The sequence below is a fragment of the Ipomoea nil genome, unplaced genomic scaffold (assembly GCF_001879475.1).
Source record: "Ipomoea nil cultivar Tokyo-kokei standard unplaced genomic scaffold, Asagao_1.1 scaffold3147, whole genome shotgun sequence".
NCBI lineage: Eukaryota > Viridiplantae > Streptophyta > Magnoliopsida > Solanales > Convolvulaceae > Ipomoea > Ipomoea nil.
Window position 1 is genome coordinate 1,624,502 of NW_017619575.1, and position 25,238 is coordinate 1,649,739.

At 35.9% G+C, this 25,238-nt stretch overlaps 3 protein-coding genes across 3 annotated transcripts; 2 read left to right on the forward strand and 1 right to left on the reverse strand.

Moving 5' to 3' along the window:
- The first annotated feature begins 4,728 nt into the window (after positions 1–4,728).
- LOC109167314 ((-)-alpha-terpineol synthase-like) lies at positions 4,729–7,645 on the forward strand. Its single transcript, XM_019316349.1, has 7 exons — positions 4,729–4,896; positions 5,053–5,311; positions 5,429–5,801; positions 5,978–6,196; positions 6,300–6,438; positions 6,778–7,026; positions 7,115–7,645. Exons 1-7 carry the CDS (start codon positions 4,810–4,812, stop codon positions 7,412–7,414), a joined length of 1,626 nt encoding a protein of 541 aa, XP_019171894.1. The 5' UTR covers positions 4,729–4,809; the 3' UTR covers positions 7,415–7,645.
- Positions 7,646–11,406: 3,761 nt separating this feature from the next.
- Positions 11,407–14,678, forward strand: LOC109167313 (alpha-farnesene synthase-like). Its single transcript, XM_019316348.1, has 7 exons — positions 11,407–11,605; positions 12,187–12,457; positions 12,686–13,046; positions 13,160–13,378; positions 13,673–13,814; positions 13,991–14,236; positions 14,354–14,678. Exons 1-7 carry the CDS (start codon positions 11,456–11,458, stop codon positions 14,660–14,662), a joined length of 1,698 nt encoding a protein of 565 aa, XP_019171893.1. The 5' UTR covers positions 11,407–11,455; the 3' UTR covers positions 14,663–14,678.
- Positions 14,679–14,975: 297 nt separating this feature from the next.
- LOC109167046 ((-)-alpha-terpineol synthase-like) lies at positions 14,976–17,867 on the reverse strand. Its single transcript, XM_019315950.1, has 8 exons — positions 17,731–17,867; positions 17,446–17,562; positions 17,003–17,174; positions 16,534–16,906; positions 16,225–16,443; positions 15,979–16,117; positions 15,555–15,803; positions 14,976–15,466 (listed from the first exon to the last, which is right to left on the reverse strand). The coding sequence occupies exons 1-8, from the start codon at positions 17,815–17,817 to the stop codon at positions 15,164–15,166; spliced, it is 1,659 nt and encodes a 552-aa protein (XP_019171495.1). The 5' UTR covers positions 17,818–17,867; the 3' UTR covers positions 14,976–15,163.
- Between the last annotated feature and the right edge of the window lie 7,371 nt (positions 17,868–25,238).

The following is a 25,238-nucleotide window of genomic DNA, read 5'->3' on the forward strand; positions in this document are numbered from 1 at the left end:
AATAAATGATTTCGCCATATAGAAGAGAGCTTCGGACGGCATCCATAGAGACTTGGAATCAGTTGCGGCGCGGCCTTCCTTTGCATCCTGCCGTGGCTAATGTGGTCCATACTTATGGGGAATTGACTGACATGTGCATATTTTTTTTTTTTTTTTTTATTTGAGAGGAAACATGTGCATAATTTTATCGAATTAATTAGACAATTAAAAATATACAACTTTTGAAATCCAGACAAATATACACAAAACTCAGGTAGTAAACGTGATTTTTGGTATTGAACAAATTAAAAATGCATTTCCTAAATACTCTTCAAATTTTCCCTAAATTTATTTTTTAAACATAGAAGTAAAATCACATATGCCATATGCCGCTTAGGTGTTTTTGGAACAAGTTATTATTAATCGGTAAGAATTAATTGTATTTAATTTTGTAACTGCAAATATTATTATAATAATAGATATAACATTATATAACCGCTTCAAACATTATAATTTAATTATTAAATTGGATTGATGTGAAATACTTAATGCTGGGATTTAATTAATCCACTATATATACCTATGTGTTTGGGAAGAATTTTATGAGCCAAGATTTTTTTTTTTTTTTATCTTTCCCTAAGTTGTCTTTCTTTCTCAATTGAAACTCTACCCATTCAATTCAATTCATTCCTAAAAGCTTGTGTTCATCAAGCCGTTCTAGTTCGCCGATGGTACTATAGTTCGAGTGCTCAAACTATAGTATCGTTAATTCATCTTATCCTGAGAGACTAAGACTGCAACGCTTCTAGCACCATTGAGAGGTAGCAAATCAGTTTAAGAACAATCTGGGTATCACACGTCTTGGATCCCTTTTCCTTAATTATTTTTCTTGTCAATCTCATAAACAATACCGCATATGGAGAATTCTATTTGCACCACCATAATTGCTATTTACACCACACTTTGATAAGTGTGCTAGCTTTATAGGTGGTGTAAATAGAAAATTGCTATTTGCACCACATTTATTAAAGTAAATCAAACATTATGTTTTTATTTTAAAAATATTTATTATTTATTTTTTTTCAAAAATAAACATTAAAACATTTAAAAAAAAAAAAAAAAAAAAAACAACCCATCACCTTCCCCGGTGAGAAGGCTACCCGCACGGCTGCCTTCTCACTGGAGAAGGCGAGGGGTAATAGTAAATAAAAAGAAATTTGACGAACCTTTCTCTAATATAATTGCAGTTAGCAAAATAAATTGGAGAGCTAAGCTATAAAATTAAGGTATATTTTCAATCGAGTTAATTCTACTAGAGGTCATTTGTCTTTGGCGGTAATTCTGAATTGGAATAAGGTCCAAATTGACCATTGAACGTAACCTGAAAGTGCAATTAGGTCACTGAACGAAAAAAGAGTGCAATTAAACCACTGGATACTCCAAATGTATACAATTTTACCTGATAGTAGGTTTTCATCCATTTCATCAGGTTGCCTGCTTACAAGGATGGTGAGTAACTATTTTTTTTTTACCATTCAGTAACTAAAAAGAAAAAAAAAAATAAAACAATATTCTCTACTACACTGCTAATGAAATCTTTTCGCAGAACAACAACAACAACAATATTAATAATAAATAAACAACACTGTCTTTAATATTTTATTAAATAATACACCTTTTAGCTTCAAAAGAAGTGACTGGGTAATAGAGTTATCACAAATTTAATTCTTACAAATACCTTCTCGCTTGAATTCATTACACAGAATCTTTCCTAATTTACACATTCAAATAATCACTATGGATTTACCCTATCACTAAAAATTAATACACCTTTTAAATATCTTTTAAAAAGATAATGCAAAATTTAACCAGCCAACCATATAAAATAGGCGGTATTCCAATCGAAAACGTGTAGTAGTACAATAACAACAAAGGTGAGGTTGTTGATTTGTTGTCGGGTATATATATATATATATATATAATGGGGTGGAGTGAAGGCAGGGGACCAACTGCCCTTACGTCCCCATTCTGAATCTGTCCATGTTGGGAACGAATTGAAAGAACATGAAAGGGAAGACTATCCCTATGAACTATCAACTCATGGTAATAATGAATATAGTTGAGTATATTTACTTCTCACTAGGGATGATAATAATTTTAATTCGCCCCGTATTTAAATTCATCCCACATGAATAATTTTTTTTTTTTTTTTTTTTTGGGTGATAATGGTGGTGAAATAGGATGAGTCTTACAAAATAAAATTCAATGTGGGTCAAGTTTAATTTAAATTTTATGTACAAAATCCACTTAAAATTTCACCTGACAATCCACCTATATATATATATATATATATATATATATATATATATATATATATATATATATATATATATATATGTGTGTGTGTGTGTGTGTGTGTGTGTGAAAATTAATTAAAAGTAAGATAAGTATTAGTATGTAGTTAATTATAAAAGTTTCTATATTTTTGGTTAACTTTTTAGTAAACTAATAAGTTTATTTTTTTAAAAAAAAATTAATTATTATATTTAAATATTTTTTATTATTTTATGTTTTAATATAAGTAGTGAATTTTATTATTTATTATATATAAATAATTTAAATATTATTTTTAAAAAAATTAATAAGATAATAAATGTTGGTATTTATAGTGGGCACTTACACTTAGTAGAGCTAGGGTGAATTTTGAAAAAGTTCATTCGATGCAGGTTGGTGTTGGGAGTGAGTGGAGAAAGTATAAAATGTGTCATATGGTGGATGTAGCCCTCCCTGACCCACACTCAAGTCCTCAACTCATTGTCATCGATCCCTACTTTTCGGGTACCTCATAAAATGACCCCATCATTTTTTTATTTATTTATGTATGTTCAATTGTTCAATCTACTAGATCATGGTTTCAATGTGTTATATATATATATATATATATATATATATATATATATATATATATATTCTTGCTTCTTTTCCCAAATTATACCTAGACCCTTAGGGATTTCTTTTATTTTTCGTTGCATAAGATTTTATTTAATGTAGTTTATCTTTCTTTTACAATTTGTGAGTTATTATATAAGAGTATAGTTTACTCATTGCTCACGGTTAAATATTGCCCTCAAATTTCTCTTGCCACTACACAAAAAAAAAAAAAATAATAATAATAATAATAAAAATGCATTTGATTATTTGAACAATGCTAATATTTTGATAAATTTGTTAATTTTACAAGAATTGAAAAGTAGTCGGTCTTAATATCATACTACTACACTATAATAAAGAGTTCTCTTACATATACTTTAAAATTTTACTTCCTCAAATTTAGGCATGATGTAGCGAGAACTGATAAGTTATTATTATTTTTTTTAATATGGACTCCTGTAAAAATGTCTATATCAAAATTATAAGCATAGGAGTAGATGTTGGGAGTAGAGAAGGAGAATACTAATAGTATTTTCCTATAATAAATTAATTAGGAATTCTCGGTGAAGTTATAGTACGTGTGGCTCAGAGTTCTACTGCCTCAAAAAACAAACAAATCAATCAATTAAAGATCATCAGACAAGATCGATATAGGAAAATTCATCATCAATTGACTAAACAAAAGACAAGATGTGACGTTTTTATATTATAAACAAATCAGTTTTTATATATGATTGAGATGTTTTTTTTTTTTTTTTTCTCCTAAGAAAATTTTAGGTCCACAAAACACCCTTTGTACCAGATGAGGCCTAAGTCTTTCATTAACAAGAACGAAGAAAAGCTTCATCGAAAGACTGCAAATTACAAGCCAAACATTTGGAAATACGATGTCATACAGAATCATACAAGTGAATCCGAATCTTTTTTTTTTTTTTTTTTTTTTTGCTGGTGCATGCATAATGCATGTATTCTACTATTAAAGGGGGAAGAGTTCTCTAAAAGAGCAGCTGAGCTAAAAGAAGTTGTGGGGAAAATGGTGGAGGTAAAAATGGATCCATTGGAAACCCTTGAGCTTGTGGATCTCCTGCAAAGACTGGGCGTATCCTACCATTTTGAGGATGAAATACCACTACTGGAAATTATTGAATTTCCGATCACCTGAAAGTGATCTTTAATCAAGTCAAAAGCAAAAAGTGGTCGGAAATAGCAACAAAGGGTTTTCCGGATACCAAAAGTGGTCGGAACAAGACTTTCGACTTAATTTAAGATCACTTTCAGGTGGTCGGAAATTCTATAATTTCCAGTTGTGTACAGCAAGTATTATAGTGGTGCAATGTTTGGAAGCATAAAAGAGATTAGAGTCTCAAAACTATATAATTCAAACTTTTTTTGAATGTATATTGTATATATAATGGTGCAAATCCAATTCTTTTTTTCAATGCGGGGCAAAGACTATTTATAAGCCTTGTCAACCCATATGTGTTTATTTTGAGAATCTGTTTTGAGCTTATAATATATAGATTTTTTTTCCATATTACTACGAAGAACTCGAATCTACCTGACTGAATCCAAATAAAAAGTGGATCCTCCATATATTTGTACCATAAAATAACCAGTTAAAATGATAATTTTATGATTTTTTTTTTCAACAATATAATATTAAAACAAAAAGGTTGAATATTTTCAGTAATTAATCTTACAATAATTGATAATTACGCAATCATGGATGCATGACTTTTCAATTAATTTAGAAGTCATCGGCGCCTACTATACTCTAGTCCCTCTATATATATAAGCCCACTCTTCGATACTCTTGGATTCATCAGCCATCTGCCTATTAGCGCTAAGTGAAATCGTATTCTTATTACTTAGTCTGTCCATTTTACAAAATAAGTAGAAATGTATAATGGTAATAGGAGATCAGGGAATTATAAACCAAGCATCTGGGATGATGATTATGTGCAATCTAGAACCGCTATCTACACTGTAAGCTAAGCTACACATAAAATTAAGACTTTATATTAATGTTATGTTTTCTTATTCATAAGGTAACTATATATTCCTCGTACTGATACAGATCAGATGGCGTTTTTTATTTTCTTTATGTTTTATCTGGTGCATGCATGCATTCTACTATTACAGGAAAAAGAGTTCTCTAAACGGGCAGCTGAGCTAAAAGAAGGTGTGAGGAAAATGGTGGAGGAAAAAATGGATCCGTTGGAAAAGCTTGAGCTTGTGGATCTCCTGCAAAGACTGGGCGTATCCTATCATTTTGAGGATGAAATACACCATGTTTTGGAGCATATGTACACCTCTTGCTGCTGTAATGGTGATCAAGATTTATATGCTACTTCTTTGCAGTTCCGGCTGCTTAGACAGCAGGGATACAAAGTCCCTCAAGGTACCTACATTGAACACCCATGCAAGCACTCCCTAGAATATATAACTAAACCTGGCCTCGTATGATAAGACAGAAACATGGTTTCTGTTTTTTTTTTTTTTTTTTTTTTTTTTGCAGAGGTTTTCTGTGGTTTCATGGACGACGAAGGAAATTTTAAGAGAAGCTTGAGCGAGGATACGAAGGGAATCCTTAGTCTGTATGAAGCAACATACCTATGCATGGAGGGTGAGAGCATTATGGAAGCAGCCCAACATTTCTGCACTAAACATCTTAGAGAAATCCAAAACATGAAGGTCATATTAGATCAAGATCTGGTGGACCATGCTCTAGAAATGCCTCTATACTGGAGGATTCAGAGGTTTGAAGCAAGATGGTTCATATCCGTTTATGAAAACAGACACAACATGAACCCAGTTTTATTGGAGTTTGCTAAACTGGACTACAATATGGTTCAAGCCAAATATTTGGAGGAATTAAAGCAAATGTCCAGGTGATGAGTGCATACACTTGGTTTTAATGCAACCTAGACAAATGAAACAAACTTCAATAAATAAATAAATAAATAATTAGATCAATCTAGCTACCAGTCTTGCCATATATATGTAGTTGCAAAGATGGAAGAAATCAAAGAATTTTCTAATTTTTTTTTTTTCCATAATATTATAGGTGGAATAGAGATATCCGTCTAGCGGAGAAGATGAGCTTTGCAAGGGACCGGTTGGTGGAGGGTTTCTTATGGGCTATGGGGTTCACTCCTGATCCTCAGTTCGAATACTGCAGAAAGATTTCAACTAAGCTCGCTGTACTGTTAACAGTTCTTGATGACCTTTACGATGTTTACGGAGGCTTGGGCGATCTGGAGATCTTTACTGATGTCGTTCAGAGGTTTGTCTGATCTCTTAGCTTATATATGAATCATGTTTCAAGTAATGCTTTTATTTTTGCATGGACTAATGCACTTTTTATTGCATATATATTTCATATATAGATGGGATGTAAATGCAGCTGAGACACTTCCAGAGTATATGAAGATTTGTTTTCTAGCCATTTTCAACTCCATGAATGAACTGGGTTATGATGTTCTGAAAGACCAAGGTTTAAGCATTATTACAAACATAAGAAAACAGGTAATCCATATATTATTCACGGCCAGTAACTAAACCAGAGATCAGTATTATTAACCAGATAATTAAGCTGTCTTGATTCCAGAAATGATAAGTGTACTCAAAGGAGTAAAATTTCAGGATTTTATTAAAGAAATAGAAAATAAAAAATCAAAACTGTACTGTGGCATACTTTTTTATGGATCAATGAAAGTATGCCACAGTCACCGCGAGAAGTAGAAAATAAAGTAAAAAGCGAAAAGTATATATTTTATTACTGTTCTGATTAATCTTATTTGTGTATATTTGCGCATATATATATATATATATATATATATATATATATATATATATATATTTCAGTGGGCAAATCTCTGTAAATCATACTTACTGGAAGTGAAGTGGAATGTGGGTAGATATACTCCAAGCCTGAATGAGTACCTGGATACCGCCTTCATAACAATTTCTGGTCCTCTACTATTAATGCATGCTTATTTTTGCATTACAAATCCCATTAACGTTGAAGATCTGCAACACTTAGAACAATATCCTGGAATCATTCGCTGCTCTGCCATGATTCTTCGTCTTGCAAATGACTTGGGAACTTCACCGGTACATACATGAATTACTATTTTAATTAATTTCTTTTCTTTTCTGAAAACATATATGATTAATTTGATGATGTTACGTTGTTGAAAAGGATGAAATGCTGAGAGGAGATATTGCGAAATCAATCCAGTGTTATATGCGTGAAAGTGGGTGTTCAGAAGAGAAAGCTGGGGAGCATATCAATGGCTTAATTGCAGAAACGTGGAAGAAACTGAACACAGAATTAGTGAAGATGGAGCGTCCTCTTCCCAAAGAGTTTAGAAGAACAGCGATGAATCTTGCTCGAATTTCTCAATTTATATACCAACACGGAGACGGATTTGGTGTCCGCCCAGATGAGATGAAGAATCGCATTGTGGATCTGTTCTTTGAACCCATCCCCATGCCGTGAAATCTGCCTGCGGCCAATTCCCATCCATCCTCAGCTATCTAAATCTATATATAAGTAATCTACAGATTCCTTTTCGTCGTGTCAGTGGTGAAATCTGCTTTGGTGTTCGTCCGATCCAGATCACAACAAGAATCGCATAGCATCTCTGTTCTTTGAACCCATTCCCCTTCCCTGAAATCTGCCTGTAATTCCTTAGTAATATAAATAAGGAATCATATATTTTCTTCTATGTTGGTGTTGAATGTTATAAGTAATATTCATTTTGGTTTATTTTGTTATTATGAACCTGATTTTTGCAAAATAGTCTTCTCAATTAAATTTTTCAGAAAGTAATTTTGAGAAAACTATTTGCAAATAACCATTTTGCTGGAAAATTAATAAATATGTTTAGTATTATTCGAAAATATACCAATTGAATTTCTGGTCAAGTTCTAGAAGCATTTAGCTCATTTAAACTTTTCATTGAACATTTTGTCGAGCTTCATTCCAATGAGTTAATACTATCTGAGGTCCTTCGAGTATAGTGATTTTGTTATGTTTATTCTTAAACTTTCAAATTAATCATCTTTGGTCCTTCGACTTTTAAATTGTTACCATCCGTGGTCTAAGTTAATCATTCATGGTCCTTCAACTATTAAATCTTAACCAACCGTAGTTCTCTTGAAAGGACCACAGTTAGTTAAATTTCGAAAGTTGATCGACTATGAGTGGTTAACTTGGACTATGAATGGTTACATTTAAAAGTCGAAGGACCACAGATGATCAATTTGAAAGTTTAGGACTAAACGTGACAAAATCATTATACTCGGAGGACATCATGTGGGAGAAGCAAAAATAAATAAGCAAAAATAGATGGTCAATTTGAAAATTTAGTAATATAAATAAGGAATCATATATTTTCTTCTATGTCGGTGTTGAATGTTGTTATAAGTATTCTTCATTTTGGTTGATTTTGCTATTATGGCAAGATTGAACCTGATTTTTGCAAAATAGTCTTCTCAATTAAACTTTTCAGAAAGTAATTTTGAGGAAAGTATTTGCAAATAACCATTTTGCTGGAAAATTAATAAATATGAAAATATAAAAATTGAATTTCTGGTCAAGTTCTAGAAGCATTTAGCTCATTTAAACTTTCCATTGAACATTTTGTATAGCTTCCAATATTACCGTATACCAATAAAGGGGGAGGGGGAAGCAAAAACAAAAAACAAAACTACCCAAGCACAAATATAATATATCTGCCACTGCCACTAACTTATATATAGATTTAAATATATGGGAAGTACACAAGAACATAGGGGAAAAAGCAATTAGAGCAACCTAAATACTTTGGTCAGCCTGTTTTTTTAATTAAAATATAAATAAATAAATAAAGGAGGCCTTCAATTGAGAGTGGCCGCCAGCTGGTGGCCACTCTCAATCGTTACTCCTATTGGGGTTGCCCTTAAGAAGGTCACAAGTACTGGTCCCGTTCCAATAAAATATATCTTATGATTTACATGTACACATCACAATATTTGTTAAGCTACCTTCGAATAATATTATTATAGTACGTGGTTGAATGTTGCTGAAAAATAAAGGAAAAGGGGTAGAGTATTACAAACTTAAAGGATCTGTTTATTAATCAAAGAATTTCTCTTAGAAAGAATTGGAAAGTACAAAACATGTTTACTTACACAATTTCTCATTTTAGAAAATTGGTAACATTTTCTAATAATTTTATAGAAAACTGGATAACTTTTAAAAACTATTTTATAAATGAAAATCATAATTACTATTAACTATATATTTGACAATATATTTATCAACACAACCACATTCTTACCACTATCTACTATTATCATCTTCTTTTACTTATCACCATCCTGATTTGAGACTCAGCCGTGGACTCACGCTGGCACTCACGGTGTGAGTGTCAGCGTGAGTTTGGTGTGAGTGTCAGTGTGAATCTCTCTAGGCTTCACACTTCCATTTTGCTCCTTCGCTCCCCAGTATGTTTTCGGGTGCTTTCCTTATGCTTTTAAGCCTCATTTTGTTGAAAAAATAGCATTAAAATGACATTTTAAGTGGCTATATTGTGGTACAATTATCAGTGGGGTCCACTTCTGATTTGGGTCGGGTCAAAGTGTATTCGGGTTCTTCGTAGTGAGACGAAGAGATTGATATATTGTACGCTCAAAACGGATAATGGGTGAATGAGATATTGATTCTCAAAGTAGACCCATTGATGAGTTGGAAAAATGAAGGGAAAAAGTGAGCTTTTGTCCCACATTGGTTTGGGAAGAGGATTTGCCCCACTATTTATAGAAGAGTCTTTTAAAGGCTTAATGAATGTATAGCATAGACGTTTTCTCTCGCGCGCAGGGGTGGGTAAATTCTTTGGAAAAAGTGGTGTCTTGACTCGGTAAAGTCTCTATACCCAAACATGAGCCAATCTTCTTCTCTCTTTCTATAATATATATATTCAATAATATTTTATATATTTCGATTTGGTTCATTATCACCAACAATTTTCTCCTAAGATTAGCATCCTTTCATGCTTGCTTGCACCATTCGATCTTTTCCTCCTTCAATCAAGATACACCAAATTATGCATTGTTGCACCTTCCTTTACCTAACATTTGAGCCAATTAAAAACAAGTATAAATGAACACAAAAATAACACTATTTCATGACATATCAATACAGTAAGATATAAGCCACGTACTATCAAATCAATAATATTAAACTTCGCCCGCATGGGTAGCTCAACTGGTCATAGAGGTGAAACTTTAGAAGAATGACCAGGGATTGAGACTCACCAGCGGTAGTGTGGGAGCAACCGGTCTAGCTGAACCCCAACCCTAAGGGGGCCCCCCACACCCGCTCTGTTGGGCCGGGGTGAATAATATTAAACTTAAACTTCTTCCAAAAGGCTGAACCCCAACCCTAAGGGCCCCCCACACCCGCTCTGTTGGGCCGGGGTGAATAATACTAAACTTCTTCCAAAAGGCTGAACCCCAACCCTACAGGCCCCCCACACCCCGGCTCTGTTCTTCCAAAAAGGCTGAACCCCAACCCTAAGGGCCCCCGCACACCCAGGGGTGAATAATATTAAACTTCTTCCAAAAGGCTGAACCCCAACTCTAAGGGCCCCCAACTTCTTCCAAAAGGCTGAACCCCAACTCTAAGGCCCCCCACACCCCGCCCACACCCGGGGGTGATGAATAATATTAAACTTCCTGAACCCCAACCCTAAGGGCCTCCAACTTCTTCCAAAAGGCTGAACCCCAACCCTAAGGGCCTCCAACTTCTTCCAAAAGGCTGAACCCCAACCCTAAGGGCCCCCCACACCCCGGCCCGACAGAGCCACACACCGGCCCGACAGAGCAAGGCTGAACCCCAACCCTAAGGGCCCCCCACACCCCGGCTCTGTTCTTCCAAAAGGCTGAACCCCAACCCTAAGGGCCCCCAACTTCTTCCAAAAGGCTAAACCCCAACCCTAAGGGCTCCCAACTTCTTCCAAAAGGCTGAACTCCAACCCTAAGGGGCCCCCACACCTCGCCCACACCCCGGGGGTGATGAATAATATTAAACTTCTTCCAAAAGGCTGAACCCCAACCCTAAGGGCCCCCAACTTCTTCCAAAAGGCTGAACCCCAACCCTAAGGGCCCCCACATCCCGGCCCGACAGAGCATCCCCACACTGTCGCTGGTGAGACTCGATCCCTGATCATTCTTCCAAAGTTTCAACCATAATATTAAACTTCTAATAAATCCCATGATAATTGAGAACCACAAATATTTCATGGCTTGCATTTTTTCCAAATCCCAACACAAAAATTCATGACGACGCAGATAACATGTATGTGAGTTTTCATGTTTGTTAAGTTCGAATATGGTTTTCTAAAACGTTTTAAAAATGTAAACGATTGTGACCGGAGGCTCACTGATCTCCCTATATAAAGCAATACATCTTTTATTTTTTTTAATCATCTCATCATCAATAGCAATTCCTTTTTATAAACACTCTTGCATTGATCCAAGGATTTCTGCTAAGAAAATGTCTGGTGAACAAAATCTCCCATCTAACCCCATATTGCTAGACTCTTCCTTTACCAACAAAGAAGAAACCCATCCCAGAACTGCCAATTACAAGCCAACCATTTGGAAATATGATTTCATAGTAGAGTCTCTTACGAGTAAATATGTTGTGAGTATTCAACCATCTTTACATATATATATATATATATATATATATATATATATATATATATATATATATATATATATATATATATACTTTTATTATTACTGCATTTTGAGCATATAATAGTCCATGTCTTGAGGGAGATTAGTAGGACTGTGTAGCATTATCAACTTATATGAGCCACCTTTTTAATTTTTTCTTTCTGGGTTTAGCCATGGGTGGGACAGTTGGGCTAGAGATTTAAGGTTGCTACATATATAAAGTCAATGATCAAACCCTTGACTTTTGGTTAAGGGTAGATGAGTCTCTTCTACTTAACCACACCCCAGGTTAACACCATATATATATAATGAATTTATACAAACTTGTATGAAACCATTGTACAGTACAATCTCAAAACTTAGGCGTGAGATAATGAACTTATACATGCATATATGCTACTCCTTGCACTCTATGCAATAATGAATTATTTACGAGTGTACAATTACATGCAAGGCAGTGAACATTAATGTTGATAATATATATGAATTATTTACTGACACGTACGGCAACGTAACCTGTGTGAATATAATTGATAATTTCAGGACGTGAAATACCAAAGAAGAGCTGAGAAGCTGAAAGAGGAAGTGTCGTGCCTTTTCGACAAAACGGTGGATGCATTAGCTAAACTTGAGCTAATAGACAACATAGGGAAGATGGGTCTTTCCCATCACTTTGAGAAGGAAATCATCCAATCTCTGGACCACATTTTACTCTCTGTTAATAACAACAAATGTTTTACCTCTCAAATGGATCTCTATGCCACTGCCTTGTCTTTTAGGATTCTAAGACAATATGGGAATCATGTTTCTCAAGGTACGTACGCACATAATATGATTATTAGCAACGTAACGTAACCTAAACCTATTCGTGGGTTCCATGCATTATTGGATTCTGGTGAAAATAGGCAAGTTGACTATTCCTTTCAAAAAAAAAAAACAAGTTGACTATGATGTTTTAGGATTTCTTTAGCATTTAACGCGTGCACGTACAAATGAATTATAATAACGTTTTAGAAATGTTTTTGTTTTCCATTTATGGCAGATGTATTTTTGACTTTTATGGATGATGTGGGAGAGTTCACAATAGAAGAAGAAGGCCCCAAAGCAATTCTTGAACTTTTCGAAGCCTCTCATTTGGCCTTAGAGGGAGAAGACATATTGTACAAGGCTCGAATTTATTGCACGGAGATCCTCAAGAATCTAACTTCAGAAGATTCAGATAATCGTTTGGTTGGTTCTTTACTACTCCCTTCGCATTTGACAGCAAATTGGTACAACGTAAGAAGAGAAATTTTGCAACGTGAAAATGAATCAATGTCAAATTCTCAGCTTCTTCATTTGGCAAAATTGAACTTCAATATTGTGCAAGTTGAACACCAAAAGAACCTTGTGGAAATCTTAAGGTAATATATATAAAAGTTTTGAGTTATCATTGTAGTATAGTATTCTTGATATAAATTATATTATATTGAATCTAACACTTTTTATTTTAATGGTTGTTGTCCTTGTTCATTAGATGGTGGAGAAATCTTGGACTGATAGAAAATATGAGTTTCACAAGAAATCGAGTGGTTGAAAGCTTCTTGTGGTCTGTAGGGGTGGCATTTGAACCTCAATATGGAAACTTCAGGAAGTGGTTGACCAAGGCCATAAAATTGGTTCTAATAGTTGACGATGTTTATGACATCTTTGGGTCATTACAAGAATTGGAAATCTTCACGACTGCCGTTGAAATGTGCGTTAATTTGTTTAATGAAATCTTCTCTCTCTCTTTTAATATCTATTTATTTTTTTAGTGGTAAGGGAACTCGTTGTCACTACATGAGGGTGTAGATTGGGTAAACTTCGAATTGTGTCCCTAACCGGCAAAGGACTACAATGAGATAAATCAATCTTGGTTGTCTATAACTAACCGACTCAAACTAAAAAAGTTAATACGCAGCTTTTATTGAGAGTCGAACTTGAAACGTTGTGATTACCAAACTAACAGCACAACTAACTACTATTGGTGTGAATGTTTTAATTGCAGGTGGGACCCTAGTGGAATTGAGGATTTACCAGAATGCATGAAAATTTGCTTTTGGGCTCTTTATGATATCACTAATGACACTGCTCGTCAAATCCATGAACAGAAGGGTTGGGACTGTGCGTTACCATATTTACAAAAAGGGGTACTTCACTTCTTAACAAAATTCTTGCAATTTAGGGTTGGACAACATGTCATTTCCTCCCCCATTTTTCCTTGTTTTAATTTGCTATATAATTAGGTTGTCACTTTGTATTTTTCTTTGAAATCTCAACCAATTCAACAAATAAAATATTTTTGTTTTTGGTTGGATTTAATTAGTGGGCAGATTTTTGCAAAGCTTTACTAGTGGAAGCAAAGTGGGATTCAATAGGCTACACTCCAACATTGTGGGAGTACCTAGACAATGCATGGATATCATCATCAGGCAGTGTGCTTTCACTTCATATACTTCTAGGAGTAGCTCAAGATTTCTCAGATATCATCCACTTTCTCAAAAATAATAAAGATCTCATCTATTATTCGTCTCTTATAATTAGATTGTGCAATGATCAAGGCACTTCAGCAGTAAGTACATACCAACATGACATATTACATTTTCATTTCAACGTCATATATTTTTGTATTGTGATATAAAACCAAATATATATAAACTAATGGTTGAATTTGTTTGATTCATTATAGGCGGAACTGGAAAGAGGTGATGCACCTTCGTCGATATTATGCTACATGAAAGAGACAGGTGTAACAGAAGAAGTGGCCCGCGAGCACATTAGAAATGTGGTTCATGAAACATGGACAAAAATCAACAAGTTTTGCTTCAACGACAGTTCTTCAATATTCTCATCCCTAGGAACCTTAGTCACATGTGTCACAAACACCGCCCGAGTGTCGCATTTTATTTACCAAAATGGAGACGGGTTTGGAGTTCCAGACCGTGAGACTCGAGACCAAGTCATCTCTTACTTGATTGAGCCCACTCCTCTCAATTAATTATTGGAAAAGAAGCTATGTAGTCCATAATATATGTAATATGTGATCATTTTCAATAAGGTTTAACGTAATTAATCATAATGCTTCGTGCGTGTACTTAGTTTCAAATCCATATATCTCTCCATTTTCTACTAGCTAGGGTTATTGGAAATTTTTACAGTGTTTGTATTTATATTGTCTTCCGTCATTTATAATAGAATATAACTTTAGTGTGAGATTGTCTCATCTTAGGACGTGTTGTACTATTTCTTAGTGTTACAGAGGCAAAATGGCAAAAACAGGTAGTGGAACGAAGACGCCATCTTACTGGATTCTTCAGCACTCAAAATATATCTTACAAAAACACAGTATTGACATGGGAAAAGGGATATGATTCCTTATTTATATTACACTCCATGTGGAGTGTGAAGCATAATTCACCACTGACATGACGAAAAGGAATCTGCAGATTACTTTTATATAAATAGATAGGTGAGGATGGATGGGAATTGCAGGCAGATTTCACGGCATGGGGATAGGTTCAAAGAACAGAGCCACAATGCGATTCTTCATCTCATCTGGGCGGACACCAAATCCGTCTCCGTGCTGGTAAATAAATTGAGCAATTCGAGGAAGATTCGTCGCTGTTCTCCTAAACTCCTTGGGAAGGGGACGCTCCATCTTCGTCACTAATTCTCCATTCAGTTTCTTCCACGTTTCTGCAATTAACCCATTGATGTATTCTCCAGCTTTCTCTTCTGAACACCCACTTTCACGCATATAACACTGGATTGATTTCGGAATATCTCCCTTCAACATTTCATCCTTTTCAACAACGTAACATCATCAAATTTAATCATATATGTTTCAGAAAAGAAAAGAAATTAATTAAAATAGTAATTCATGTATGTACCGGTGAAGTTCCCAAGTCATTTGCAAGACGAAGAATCATGGCGGAGCTGCGAATGATTCCAGGATACTGTTCCAAGTGTCGCAGATCTTCAATGTTAATGGGATTTGTAATGCAAAAATAAGCATGCATTAAGAGTAGAGGGCCAGTATTTGTTATGAAGGCAGTGTCCAGGTACTCATCCAGGCTTGGAGCATGTCCACCCAGATTCCACTTCACTTCCAGTAAGTAGAATTTGCAGAGATTTGCCCACTGAAATATATATGTGCAATTATATACAGATTAGCTAGATCAATATTGTTATGCGTAATTTACCAGTCAGGTCGAGACGTGGGACCTTGGGGCAAGGGACTTCTCGTTTTATGGGTAAGATCAATATTATTGATTAATTAGTTACGGGCAGTTCATAATATAATATATGGATTACCTGTTTTCTTATGTTTGTAATAATGCTTAAACCTTGGTCTTTCAGAACATCATAACCCAGTTCATTCATGGAGTTGAAAATGGCTAGGAAACAAATCTTCATATACTCTGGAAGTGTCTCAGCTGCATTAACATCCCATCTATATATGAAATATGCAGCAAAAAGTGCATTAGTCCATGTAAAAATAAAAGCATTTATATTACTTGGAACCAAAATAAAAATAAAAATATAAGCTAAGAGACAAACCTCTGAACCACATCAGTGAAGATCTCCAGTTCGTTCAAGGCTCCGTAAACATCATAAAGGTCATCAAGAATTGTTAACAGTACAGAGAGCTTAGTTGAAATCTTTCTGCAGTATTCGAACTGAGGTTCAGGAGTGAACCCCATAGCCCATAAGAAACCCTCCACCAACCTGTCCCTAGCAAAGCTCATCTTTTCCGCTAGACGGATATCTTTATTCCACCTATAATATAATATTATATATGAATTTTTATTTTTTTTAAATTTGTCTAGGTTGCATTAAAACCAAGTGTACGTATGCACATGCACTCACCTGGACATTTGCTTTATTTCCTCCAAATATTTGGCTTGAACCATATTGTAGTCCAGTTTAGCAAACTCCAATAAAACTGGATTCATATCGTGTCTCTTTTCATAAACGGATATGAACCATCTTGCTTCAAACCTCTGCACCCTCCAGTATAGAGGCATTTCTAGAGCATGGTCCACCAGATCTTGATCTAATATGACCTTCATGTTTTGGATTTCTCTAAGATGTTTAGTGGAGAAACGTTGGGCTGCTTCCATAATGCTCTCACCCTCCATGCATAGGTATGTTGCTTCATACAGACTAAGGATTCCCTTGGTATCCTCGCTCAAGCTTCTCTTAAAATTTCCTTGGTCGTCCATGAAACCACAGAAAACCTCTGTAACAAAAACAAATACGAGGTTTAATTATATATATGTTTTAGTGTTTTTATTTCTGGGGAGTGCGTGCATGGGTGTTGAAAGTATCTAGGTACCTTGAGGGAGTTTGTAGCCGTGCTGTCTAAGCAGCCGGAACTGCAAAGCAGTAGCATATAAATCTTGATCACCATTATAGTAGCAAGAGGTGTATATATGCTCCAAAACATGCTGTATTTCATCCTCAAAATGATAGGATACGCCCCAGGGCCGGATTTTAGGCTGTGCAAGCTGGGCTACCGCACAGGGCCCCCAGTTTTAGAGGGGCCCCAAATTTTAGAGGTCCAATATTTAATATTTACTGAGCTAGTTTAGATATAAAAATTAAAAGTTTTCAATTAAACTTAAAAGGTTCTATGAAGAGATGATAGCAATGTGTATTTATTGTATTTTTACTGGGAGGTTAAAGGTTCGAAACTTGCATATTAAAAATTATGATTTTGGAGGGCCTCAGTTATTTACCAGAACAGGGCCCCAAAAACCTAAAATCCGGCCCTGATACGCCCAGTCTTTGCAGGAGATCCACAAGCTCAAGCTTTTCCAATGGATCCATTTTTTCCTCCACCATTTTCCTCACACCTTCTTTTAGCTCAGCTGCCCGTTTAGAGAACTCTTCTCCCTGTAATAGTAGAATATAATACACGCATGCACCAGATAATTAAAACATAAAGAAAATGAAAAACGCTATCTGATCTGTATCACTACGAGGAGAGGAATAGGGCGGTACCCTATGAAAAAGAAAACATAACATTAATATAAAGTACTCTTAATTTTATGTGTAGCTTACAGTGTAGATAGTGGTTTGAGATTGCACATAATCATCATCCCAGATGTTTGGTTTATAATTCCCTGATCTCCTATTACCATTATACATTTCTACTTATTTTGGAAAATGGACAGACTAATTAAGTAATAAGAAAACGATTTCACTTAGCGCTAATAGGCAGATGGCTGATGAATTGTATAGTGGGCTCATATATATAGAGGGAATAGAGTATTCGCGATTGTGTGGCAAATTATATCGTGCACCAGGGAAGGTGTGAGGAAAATGGTGGAGGAAAAAATGAACACCTCTTTAATTTTGACCCTTACTATTTTTGACTAATCTCAGATTAAAGAGGTGTTCAGAAAATGGTGGAGGAAAAAATGAACACCTCTTTAATTTTGACCCTTACTATTTTTGACTAATCTCAGATTAAAGAGGTGTTCAGTTTTGACTCACACCTTCTTTTCCAATGGATCCATTTTTTCTTCCACTGAGTTAAGAATTTATGTTTATTATTTTAAAAGGTTATGTGTATTATGTATTATGTTAGATTATATGTATTATGCTAGGAGTTTATGTGTATTTTAATATACAATATTGTACATACGAAACATGAAATTTTTAGGACGCACAACGCATTGTGCACGATATAACAATTGCAATTGTGTGGACCATGAATATCATGTACATTCTTTTTTTTTTTTTTTTTTTTTTTTTTTTTTTTTTTTGAAAATACATGTACATTCTTAATATACTAAAAATACATTATTGTGTACATAACTGTGTTGACCATGAACACCTCTTTTGTGGGGGAGAATTCCGATCCGGAGATAACTCGGGTTCGATTCCACAAGTGACGATTTCGATTGGGCCAGCTTCCGTGCCTCCCTGAGCGAAATGAAATTAGTCAGGTATCTTTTGTGAGTGCTCAGTCGCTTCTCAAATATGGGGGCAATTTATATCCTACACCACGGCGTACATTGCACTATGCGCCCAGATGCAAAACGACGTCGTTTTAATTATTTTTTTTTAAAATTTCCCGCCCCAGTGAATGGCAGTAGGCTTTTCTTTAAAAAAAAACCCGCTGTTCAAGAATGTACATAATGTTATACTTGAATACACATAATGTTATACATGAATACACATAATGTTATAATAAAATATACATACTCTTTTTAAAAGATAATACACATAATCTAACATAATACATAATAAACATAAACTTTTAACATAATACACATCAACTCTTAACATAATACACACAAATTTTCTGATTCGGATGTACATAATTGTATAAAAACAATGTACATAATTGTATAAAAAATACACATAACTGTATGAACCAATACACATAACGTTGTGAACGAATACACATAACGTTGTGAACGAATACACATAATCTCAGCAACTTCCTACCGCGCCTCCCAACACGACCCCAAAACGACGTCGTTTTGGGAGGCGCGCGGTGCACAGTGCTATGTGCGCCGTGGTGTAGGATATAACGATTGAAATATGGGGCAGTAGTGACGTTCTTCAGGGAAGGTGTTGGAGCGTTATGCTGGGCAACCTGTGCACCATGCATGGTACACACGGTTGCAAAAACGACGACGTTTTGACGCCCGACTTTAAAAAAAAAAAATCAAAATTGCATAACTATACATCCAGAATTGCATAACTACACATCCATAACTTCATAACTATAAATCCAGAATTGAATAACTACACATCCATAACTTCATAACTATACATCCAGAATTGCACAACTACACATCCATAACTTCATAACTATAAATACAGAATTGCATAACTACACATCCATAACTTCATAACTATACATTCAGAATTGCATAACTACACATCCATAACTTCATAACTATAAATCCAGAATTGCATAACTACACATCCATAACTGCATAACTATACATTCATAATTGCATGCATAACTACACATCCATAACTTCATAACTATACAGACTCGGCCTTTGCCTAGGGCCCACGCTGGGAAGTAGGGATGACAATTGAACCCGCCCCGACGGGGAAAACCGATCCCCGCCGCGACGGGGACGTGTTCGGGGATTTATTTCGGGGAACGGGGGCGGGGATTGGATGGGGGGAATTTTTCAATCCCCGCCGGGGACGGGGACGGGGACGGGGAGGGCATTCCTGGCCCCGACCCCGACCCCGACACCGTCCTCGATCCCCGCCCCGTCCCCAAATCCCCGACTAATAATATTAATATTATATATAAATTAATATCTCTCTTGTATATATTTAATCATATTCTTTAATTCCCATGTAATTAGTATTCTAGTTTAGGTACATACTGTTCATTGTTATTGTAATACCGTACATATATATTGTATAAATAGGCTATGTTTATTTGTTTAAATTATTATTGAACATCAATGTATTATATTCTTCATTCTCTATCTCTGCATATTCTCATGGTATTAGTAGATGATTTTTTTTCCATCTTTGCGAATTAAATTTTTTCCTTAACAAAACTGTGTTTCTCTAATTTTGTTAAGAATGCATATTATATTATGTGTTTTTTTTTTTATAAAAGGCATAAATCAAAACGGGGCGGAGATTCCCCGTCCCCGAAAAATCCCCGCCGGAGAACGGGGCGGGGACGGGGAATGGGGGGACATTTCGGGGACAGAGACGGGGACCCCATTCCCCGCCTCGCCCTGTTGCCGTCCCTACTGGGAAGGGACCCACCGGCCACCACCTTATGTTATTACCTTTTATATATACTATAAATGTCTGGTATAATAATTTAGTGTAAATTTTTTAACGAATTGATAATTAGCTGAGTTGGTAGGTTTAGTGGTTTGTATGCGTGAGGTGGAAGAATCGAATCCCCTTAACTGCATGCACCTATTCATAAATTTTCCTCCTTCCCCATTACTTCTTTAGTGGATGATTTTCCTCCTTGATATTATTATATAGCATTAAAAATTGAATTTAAGAATATTATTATATAGTATTAAAAATTGAATTTAAGGATATTATTATCATGGTTGCAATAGGCGGTAGAGTAGCGCCTAGCGCCTAGACGGCCTAGGCGGAGCCTAAGCAGGCTAGGCGGTCGCCTAGGCGGCTAACTAAAAAATAGAAAAACAGTGCACGTGTATAGGTGCATATATGTCATATATATATATATATATATATATATATATATATATATATATATATATATATATATATAAATGAAAAAATTAGCAAGGTCGAGTCGGTCGGGTTAACTCGGCTAACTCGACAGAAATTGACGAGTTAACTCGGTGTAATCGGCCGAGTTAGGCGCTAGGCGGCCGAATTAGGCGCTAGGCGGGTGCCTAGGCGGCCGGTTTCCTAGGCGGGCGCCTAGGGGAAAAATCGCCACGGCCAAGGGGCGCCTAGCGCCTTGACGCCGATTACTCGGTGCCTAGGCGGGATTTTTACAACCCTGATTATTATTACTCCGTGTATAATATTAAAATTGTAACATACTCCTTCCTCTTTACTTCTTTAGTAGATGATTTTCCTCCTAGCTTACTTTAGGAATATTGTTAGGAACATTGTATTAGGATTTTGATGATACCAATGTAATGTAGAAAAGTAGACCCCTAACTATTAGCTATTTTCAATCGCTGCTTTCGTCCTAGACGAGAGTTGCCATAACTCCTCTGTAATTCGTGTTAAGCTAGACAAACACACGAAAATGAGTTATGACTAGATGTTAGGGTCTCCAAGGCGAAAGAAGACACGAGACATGAAGAACAACAACGAGAGTCAAGCAGGAGTTGTCAATAAGCACAAAAGGACAGTTTTGTTAAAAGACAATCTTTATTAAGCATTACTTCTCTTCAACAACGAGAAGAATGTTCTACCTGTCTAATTTGACAACATCATGGGACAATAAGGACCTCATCTTATGGGACACACTTTTCAAGGAGCATTAAATGAAGATGTACCATCTCCTGGAGCTAAAGGACAAATCCTAATGCCTTCCATACCTTCAAACGGCTACATGGTACAACCTCATTAATGGAGCATTTAATGCATGAAGCTCCCCGGTCCTTGTCCAATGGTTAAAAGGTTCGAAAATTTCATCTCCCTCCAACGGATGAATTTTCATCACCTATATAAACCCACCTTCATCAACTAAGAAGGTGCTGGTTCATTCTCACTCGACTTATTTACTTGCAAAAGCTCTTGGACGCTCTCATTTTCTAAAAAGCTTTTGTGAACCAGTGTAACCATGAAGGAAAGCATTCTTAACATCAAGTTGACGAATGTCCCATTGGCGAACCATGGCTAAACTAAGAACTAAACGAATACTACCTGGTTTGATGACTGGAGAAAAGGTTTCAACATAGTCGATACCATCCACTTGGTGATACCCTTTTGCTACTAGTCGGGCTTTGAGCCTATCAAGTGTGCCATCAACTTTTAATTTAGCTTTAAACACCCATTTTGATCCGATTACATTCATATGAGAATCTCTTGGAACTAAAGTCCATGTGAGATTTTGATGCAAAGCATCAAGTTCATCAAGCATGGCTTTCCGCCACCCATCATGTTGAAGGGCTGCTTTGATTGACCGTGGCTCACTTGGAATATCTCCACAGGTGAGAAGTAAAGCATATCGAGGATTCGGCTTGTAAATTCCATGTTTTGCTCTTGTAACCATAGTGTGAGATGTTGATGAAACAGGTTCAGAAGAGGAAGCAGGAGGTATAATAACCGAATGATTGTCTTCAATGGGAAGAGGTAGTGAGGAAGACATATCATGTTCTTGTGGGGACAACTCAAGATCAATGTTGGTGGAAGTGTGATCATGGGACTGATTTGATGGTAATTCAAATGACATAACTGGACTTGTAGGATCTGGTACAAAAGGTGACGAACTTGAGGTTGGGGTTGGAACAGGAATATGCATTAAATCTATTGATGGAGATGGTGAATTCACTGAGACAGGAATATAATTGCATTGTCTTAACTAGTTTTTAATAACAATCAAACACTTGATTCTCCATCTCCTGTCTCAATGAATTCACCATCTCCATCAATAGATTTAATGCATATTCCTGTTCCAACCCCAACCTCAAGTTCGTCACCTTTTGTACCAGATCCTACAAGTCCAGTTATGTCATTTGAATTACCATCAAATCAGTCCCATGATCACACTTCCACCAACATTGATCTTGAGTTGTCCCCACAAGAACATGATATGTCTTCCTCACTACCTCTTCCCATTGAAGACAATCATTTGGTTATTATACCTCCTGCTTCCTCTTCTGAACCTGTTTCATCAACATCTCACACTATGGTTACAAGAGCAAAACATGGGATTTACAAGCCGAATCCTCGATATGCTTTACTTCTCACCTGTGGAGATATTCCAAGTGAGCCACGGTCAGTCAAAGCAGCCCTTCAACATGATGGGTGGCGGAAAGCCATGCTTGATGAACTTGATGCTTTGCATCAAAATCTCACATGGACTTTAGTTCCAAGAGATTCTCATATGAATGTAATCGGATCAAAATGGGTGTTTAAAGCTAAATTAAAAGTTGATGGCACACTTGATAGGCTCAAAGCCCGACTAGTAGCAAAAGGGTATCACCAAGTGGATGGTATCGACTATGTTGAAACCTTTTCTCCAGTCATCAAACCAGGTAGTATTCGTTTAGTTCTTAGTTTAGCCATGGTTCGCCAATGGGACATTCGTCAACTTGATGTTAAAAATGCTTTCCTTCATGGTTACATAACTGAGGATATTTATATGGAGCAACCACCAGGTATGCATAATCCAAAATTTCCATCTCATGTCTGTAAACTTCGAAAAGCTCTCTATGGCCTTAAACAGGCACCAAGGGCTTGGTTTGATCGTTTTAGTGCTTTTTTGCTGAAAACTGGTTTCTTTTGTAGTCTTGCTGATCCATCCTTATTTATTCTGCACTCTCAATCTGGCACATTGGTCTTACTCCTTTATGTTGATGATATGTTGTTGACAGGATCTAATTCGATATTACTTGATGATTTTATCAAAACTTTACATTCTGAATTTGCCATGAAAGATCTTGGACCTGTACATCATTTTCTTGGTATTGAGGTTCAACGGTTTGCTAATACTTTGCACCTTTCTCAGACTCACTATGCTCGCACTATTCTTGACAAAGCTCAAATGTTTGATTGCAAACCAATGAATACACCTATGGAGTCTAAAACCAAGGGCCTTCATGATAACAGTTCCTTCTCTGATCCTACTTTTTATCGTAGCATTGTCGGTGCATTACAATATTTAACACTTACAAGACCAGACCTTTCTTTCAGTGTTAACTATGTATCTCAATACATGCAATCACCAACTATTGCTAGCATAAAAATGGTTCGCCGTATCTTACGCTATGTTAAAGGCTCTATTACTTTAGGTTTGTATCTAACTGGAAACACTACACTTGATCTTTTTGCCTTTTCTGATGCAGATTGGGCAGGCTGTCCTACTACTAGACGCTCTACGACGGGTTTTTGCACATTTTTGGGACATAACATCATTTCTTGGTGTGCAAAAAAACAACCGACCATCTCGCATTCAAGTACTGAAGCTGAATATCGTGCAATGGCTAACACAACAGCTGAATTAACATGGCTCACTTTTCTCTTACGTGATCTTCATATTCCTCAAACCCGCCCGCCTATACTCTTCTGTGATAATCTGAGTGCATTACACATGACTGTTAATCCTGTGTTTCACGCCCGTAGCAAACACATTGAACTGGACTACCATTTTATTCGTGAGAGAGTCGCAATGGGACTCCTTATTACTCGCCATGTCTCATCTACTCTCCAGCTTGCGGACATTTTTACCAAGCCCTTATGTAAGGCCAATCTTCTTCGCATTCGCAACAAACTATGTCTCCAGCCTCGACACAGTTTGAGGGAGGGTAATAACAATCAAACACTTGAGTGGAAAGATACGGATGATAAGAATAATAAGGAAATAAATCATTCAAGGAAATGATAGCAAAGAATATGGGATTGCATAGCAAACAATCTGGGATTGCATTCAACCACAGCATTCAAGGGAATGATAGCACAAAATATGGGATTGTTATATTTTTCCTTTATTGTATTATTCTCTTCTGTATTTTCAAAAAAGTATTATTCTCTTCTGTAAAAATTCCTATATATATGATAAGCTAATGAACTCTCTTCTCACGTTGAAAAGAGACAATTATATTCACAGTCTATTCAAAAGTTTCTGTTTTTCTTCAATTTTTTAGCCTTAAATTGTTGACATTACCCAACCATGAATTTGAATTTGCTTGGATTCTTGTGGGTTCCAATACTTTGGTGCCTAGAATTTTAGTTGTCACTCAAGTACGTGCCATAGTCCCAATCCCTTGCGGAACGATAATTTACACCCATTTACTCACCATCTCTTTCCAGTACATCAACGCTATAACAAAATAATTTGTCATTAAAATCTATGTATATTTTTCAAGTTAATTTTTGTTTGTTTGTTTTTTTTTTGTTTTGTTTTG